Below are 6,187 nucleotides of genomic sequence, written 5' to 3' on the forward strand. Positions count from 1 at the left end.
TTATGGAACTTAAACGTTTGTTAAAACTAATTTTCAGTTGTAAATTATGGAACATAAAGTTTGCACCTCGTTAGTTAATGTTTTTTTTTTAATTTATCAATCATACAAACTGAAAGTTTGTAGCTTGTTAAAAATATTTTTGGTTGTTGGTTTGTGCAATTAAAAGTTTGTGATTTGTTAAAACTATTTTTCAGTGTAATAAAAGTTGAGTTTGTGATTAATTTTTCGTGTTTATGTTATTAGAATAAAACTTTTAGTTTACGATTTGTCAAAACTACTTTTTTAGTTTGTAAACAAAACTTAACTATTTTTTTTTATTTAAAATAATTTTTCATGTTTATGTTATTAGAATAAAACTTTTAGTTTACGATTTGTAAAAACTACTTTTTAGTTCCCAGTAAACATTGATTGTTGGGCCATCATTGGCAAGAAGTTGGCCGCAACATTGGCAAGATGCAGACGCCAACGTTGGCAAGATGTTTTATGCACCAATTGGATGCATCTGGCCAGCGTTGGCGTCTGCATCTTGCCAAGGTTGGCGTCTGCATCTAGCCAGCGTTGGCTTCTGCATCTAGCCAACGTTGGCGTCTACATCTAGCCAACGTTGGCGTCTGCATCTTACCAATGTTGGCAAGATGTTTTATGCACCATTTGGATGGATCTGGCCAGCGTTGGCGTCTGCATCTTGCCAAGGTTGGCGTCTGCATCTAGCCAGCGTTGGCTTCTGCATCTACCCAACGTTGGCGTCTACATCTAGCCAACGTTGGCGTCTGCATCTTACCAATGTTGGCAAAATGTTTTATGCACCATTTGAATGCATCTGGCCAACGTTGGCGTCTGCATCTAGCCAACGTTGGCGTCTGCATCTTGCCAATGTTGGCAAAATGTTTTATGCACCATTTTGCTTCATCTGGCCAACATTGGCGTCTGCATCTGACCAACGTTGGCAAAGTGTTTTATGCACCATTTTTCTTCATCTGGCCAAGGTTGGCCAGACGTTTTATGCATCATGATGCTTCATCTGACCCATTGTGCTACCCACGCCCTGACCAAGGTTGGCCATATAAAACTAACTGGTGCATGAAACATCTGAACAACATTGGCATCTACATTTGCCAAATGTCTCTGTACCTAAACCTCGCTCATCACCAAAAGTTTATTGTTGAACCTGGCTAATCCTTGGGCGAAAGAACAGCATTAACACGGATTTATAAGCAATACTACTCCCTTTGTGACAAAGCAAAGTAACAGCCGAGCTTCGTATATTTTCACATTTATTAGAAACAAGCCACATCAAATTGTATAGATCAGGGGCGGGCAACTTCTCCAGTCGGCGGGCCTGATATGGGAAAATGAAGTACTTGGCGGGCCGGATTTATGAATCGCTACATTAATCGCGTATTTATCTACCTAGACAAGGAATAAATCGTATTTAATGTAATGTAAACTTTAAGTTTAAAGCTAGAGACCAAAAACAGTATTTAATGAATTTATTAACAATTAACGTAATGTACTTCAATAGCTGCTGAAGTCAATGAGACATCTGTGGTCGATCAAAGTTGTCAACAAGTTCTTTGAATTCTGGCTGCATGTCGGACGTAGAAACCCTCAGTAAAGACTGCACGTAAACATCAGTGAGATTGGATCGCAGCTTTGTCTTGTTAATGTTCATGGTCGAATATGTTTGCTCGCAAATGTATGTAGACCCGAACAGAACAAGTAGTTTCATGGCCATCTTTCTCAGGTTGGCAAGCTTGGACTCATTCAGTGACGCATGAAATTTATCAATGCCGTTAGATTGGAATATCTCTTTCAGGGTAGAGTCACACTGCAAATCAATCAATTCCAGCTGTACGGCATCCGGCACCTTTTCAAACTCAGGTGCAAAAGGTGATGACAAGATATCAAACTCAGCAGAAAGTTTCTGAAAGTCTGCAAAACGACGACCAAATTCATTGCCTAGTGCAGATGTCATATTGGTGTCCTACTTCTCAATTGTCATCATCTGGGGTGCCATAGTTTCGAGTGTTGGAAAGTGCGTTGTGATATTCTCATTGAGCTGGCGATAAAACAGTTTTAGCTTCACCCTGAATGCCTTCATTGTTGAGTACATTTCGTGAGCAAAAGTGCCCTTCCCTTGAAGTCTAGTGTTCAATTCTTACAAAAGACAAAGAAAAAGAATGGAAGGGCCCGTTTATGACAGAACAGGACATGCTTGTCACTCGACTAAATACCGAAAACAAAGAATCAAAAAACATAAAGAATAATAATAACTGTCACTATTATTTGACGTAGTAAGCAAGTAGTGGAGGATTGCGGCAGAGTGTGGCCGCGGGCCATTATCATTTAAAGACCGGAAGCTGTCTGCGGGCCGCTCAAAATTCCGTCGCGGGCCGAATCCGGCCCGCGGGCCGTATGTTGCCCGTCCCTGGTATAGATAGATGAATTCATCGCACATCAGCAGCTTTCTTTTGTGAATCGTCGTTATTTTGAGTTCCTGCGATTAAAACAAAAATATTTAAATCAAAAGGGCTGTTTGGCAACAGTGTAGAATTTTGACCAGTTGTCGTCCAGGATAATACGACGTTAACGTTAATTGACAATCTGCAATATCAATGTAATATCTAGGGCCATTTAAAGTCATTAAAGTCATATTTTTTTCTGTGCATCAGTATGTCGTGAAATCAATTTTAACGCAAAAACCGCATCCTATGAGGTATATTAAAAAAGTTTTGAAGTCATATAAAGTCATATTTTCCTGGTTAGGTCATAAATCAGCTTTTTAAGTTATATAGTCATATTTTTGAGTTATAAAGTGATACCGTTGTATACTTTAAATAAAAAGTACCAATTTAAGCGGTGAAGCAATTAAGCACTAAGAAAGTAAGGCAATTTCTGATTGAACGAAGGCAAACTGTAGGATTAGCCTACATAACACTTACAGTCACAGACCTATATTTTATGAGGTCACACATTGCATTGTGTTGCAACACAATCTGTTCTACTTCTGTGCATTGAAGTGGAACGTCATGTGAAGTTCAGTCAGTGGGTAGACAAGCTAAAAAGCTCAACCTCGGTCTACTTATATACAAATACAGTACAACTAGTAGCAAACTGAAGAACATAACAGTTAAATATATACAGAGACTTAGACATAGAGAGAATATCTGGTTCATGATGCAAAAAGTGAAACAATCAAATGCAGCGAAAGTCAAAGCGATTTTAAATGCCCCTGAAAAGATCCGCTTGAGCTCAAAAATTACAGAAGCGATTGGACAAAAACGATGTGAAACAAATTACTGAGCTACAAAGACAAGACATTTCACCAGCGCTTTATGCAAAACTGCAGAAGTGTCAACCCACAGCAGCGTCTGTGGAGCGCTCATTTTCCTTACTAAAGTCATTTTTACGTCCAAATCGTAACTTCAAAGACTCTAACATTCCACACTACATGAAACTGTACTACAACAGTGGTTTAAAATAAAAATGGATGTGTATTACTGTTATGTTGCGTATGTTTTACTCTTTAGTTCCGTGAGTGACGTTGTTCGCATGTAAAAATAAACGATTTTCACATAAAGTCATATAAAGTCATATTTTCCAAAAAATAAAGTCATATTATTGATTTTCTAAGGTCATATAAAAATGGCCCTAGATTACCCTCTCTCCAACGTGCGTGACAAAAAACTTCATCATTCGCTTCTGCGCCACACAGAGCAATAATCAAGTTCCAATACATTCTAACTGCTTGTACAGTAGTTATTCAGTAAATAAAGCAACACATTCGCAGTTGTCTTTCAAACATATAACAAACTCACCAAAAGTTAGTTTTTGCCGTTTTCGGCCACCTTGCCTGTCCTTCCAATTTCGAAATCACTCTGAAACACTTCATCAATTTGCTGCACAGCAGCAGCTTTGTCGTGCGCCATCACCACGTCTAACCATGAAAGCAAAAAAGAAGTGTTAAATCAGTATGTAAATGCCTCTCAAACGAGTGCTTAGACTTCACGATGTTTTTTTTCTTTCTTTGTTCTCGACATGACTTGAACTGTGTTGTGTTCGATAACAAATACAATGATTGGCATAAGTCCACTGGTACAATCGCTTGCATTTTTGCCAACAACTTGACTTAAATTTGCCGCCTGCAAAATGTACATCGAATGTAATGACAGGGGTTTCATCCATCATATTAAAAAGCTTCAGCACTTGTTACAGAAATTCTCGACTGTTACAAATGACAGCCAACGTTTAAGGTTTATTTTGGGATTCAACTGACGGCATGACATCACAAGCTCTGCTACTTTGCTGATATCTTCTTAGCACTCATCTAGGAGCACCGGCACTAAATTTGTCATGAAAATATTTCATATGAAAGTTTTCCATTGGTCATTGAGTTTTATAACTTTCTCTAAATTGAGTTTTATAACTTTCTTTAAATTGTGTAAACGTAGCCTAGTGACAAAAAGGACTTTACACAATATTTCAGGTTTTATGAATAAGACATTCACTTACCAGGTTTTCATAAACATTGTCGTAAGTCATTCCTATAGTCTCATTTTGATCATTTCTAAAACTTCTTTCGGCCGTAATATCTCAATTGAATTCGATTTTTTTATATTTTCGATGCAAGAAGCAAAAATTCCTCTTAGCGCTGTTCACATAAGCATTGTGCTCTCGTCTCTCCACCACAGTCCATGTATTTGTGTATTGCGCACAACCCGCCATGCTTGAACAGTCGAAGTGAATCGAGTGACGTCATAATCCCTTTAGCAAAGGATTAAATCATGGCTTTTGTCTTCCTTCATCAAAACAAACCAAGCTGTTCTGCTAAATTGCATCCCCTCACGTTGATATAACGCATCGCCGCATTCTAAAGCTTTGTTGACTATTTCACTTCAACGTGTCACCAAGTTTTTGAATGCGAGACTCTAACTTCGGGAAACTTGTCACTTTTTCAAATTCTTTTGTGTTAAATCGCCCTTGTTGCTCTTGCAGTAAAAGTTTTCTTTTTTCGCTTTCTTTTCTAGGTTTGGTGGCTGTGCATTTTTAAGATTATGTTCTTCAAACACTGTTTTATTGATGCATATTTTAAACCTTTTGGTTTTGTCATCTTTTCATTTTGTTGGTGTAAAATTGAAATAAAAGTAATACTGAAGTGAAGTGTTTGCCTTTTAAATTTGATCGGATAATAAATAAAAAATGCAATTGTTGGCAATACTGATAAAATAGGCTATTGGTGGTTGCTGATCACACTATGCTGTGTAGTGTGTAATGTATTTTGACTAAACACATGAATCAGTAGCGCACCCAGAAAAAAATTTAGGGGGGGGCTAATTTAGAAATGTTGGCCGAGTGATTTGCGACAATAATGACAGTAGGCCAATGCCCATCCCTTTGATTAATATTTAAAGGCACTCACCGGCCACGGCCCACAACCCACCGGTTGCCGATACATCAGGATTCGTTCTCTCAATCAGATTACAAGTTGGCCTAGTGAACCCCATGGTATTAGAACCATCAGCACTCTCATCCCTACGTCCACTCTCGGAATCTTCTATAGATCTCGGCTTTTTCGTCATGTATGACAAAATAGAATTAGCTTTCCGTTTACCAACACAAATAAGTGCGAAAACAACAACTAGCGCAAAAACAGTTTGAAACAAAACACTAATTTTGTGAACAATAAATGTGATGTGGACATTTTTCCTACTTACAAAACATTCACAATTAGTTCGTATTTTCAATTAAAGTTCCAGACGCTTTCGTCTTTCTGCTCAAATATCGTATATAATTTTACATGTCCGTGTGATTCAGCATTGACGTACGGTACATCGGTATGTCCACCCAGGGGCGCAGGAAGCGGGGGGATGCTCCCCCACCTTCAAGTTAAGGATGGTAGAAGTAGGGGATTGCTCACTCAAAAGTAAGATGGACAACTTACTGGAGAGTCATAATGTTTTGACAAAATTTGATGCAACTACAGCTTGAGGTCTACTGCCATATGTCGCATACTCAGGTGCAGTTTATATGACCTGCCCACGTTTGTACAAAGTGTGTATTGCCAAAATAAACGTAGGAAATATGTGATATCATGTTCATTTAATAGTATTCAAGTCATGATAATGCAGCGGTATACTTCACGCAACAGCGGTAACGGTAAGTAGCCTCAAACTGCTGTAGTGAGGTT

At 38.4% G+C, this 6,187-nt stretch overlaps 1 protein-coding gene across 1 annotated transcript; it reads right to left on the minus strand.

The window, feature by feature from the left end:
• Positions 1 to 1,305: 1,305 nt before the first annotated feature.
• LOC145772031 (general transcription factor II-I repeat domain-containing protein 2-like) lies at positions 1,306 to 4,653 on the minus strand. Its single transcript, XM_082583840.1, has 3 exons — positions 4,513 to 4,653; positions 3,819 to 3,937; positions 1,306 to 2,497 (listed from the first exon to the last, which is right to left on the minus strand). The coding sequence occupies exon 3, from the start codon at positions 1,973 to 1,975 to the stop codon at positions 1,532 to 1,534; it is 444 nt and encodes a 147-aa protein (XP_082439966.1). The 5' UTR covers positions 1,976 to 2,497; positions 3,819 to 3,937; positions 4,513 to 4,653; the 3' UTR covers positions 1,306 to 1,531.
• Positions 4,654 to 6,187: the final 1,534 nt, after the last annotated feature.

Source organism: Aplidium turbinatum, chromosome 6 (genome assembly GCF_918807975.1).
Source record: "Aplidium turbinatum chromosome 6, kaAplTurb1.1, whole genome shotgun sequence".
Taxonomy (NCBI): Eukaryota; Metazoa; Chordata; class Ascidiacea; order Aplousobranchia; family Polyclinidae; genus Aplidium; species Aplidium turbinatum.

What these genes read in the sequence shown, in the direction of transcription:
- LOC145772031 (XM_082583840.1), bottom strand. Translation starts at nt 1,975, where the DNA reads ATGACATCTGCACTAGGCAATGAATTTGGTCGTCGTTTTGCAGACTTT.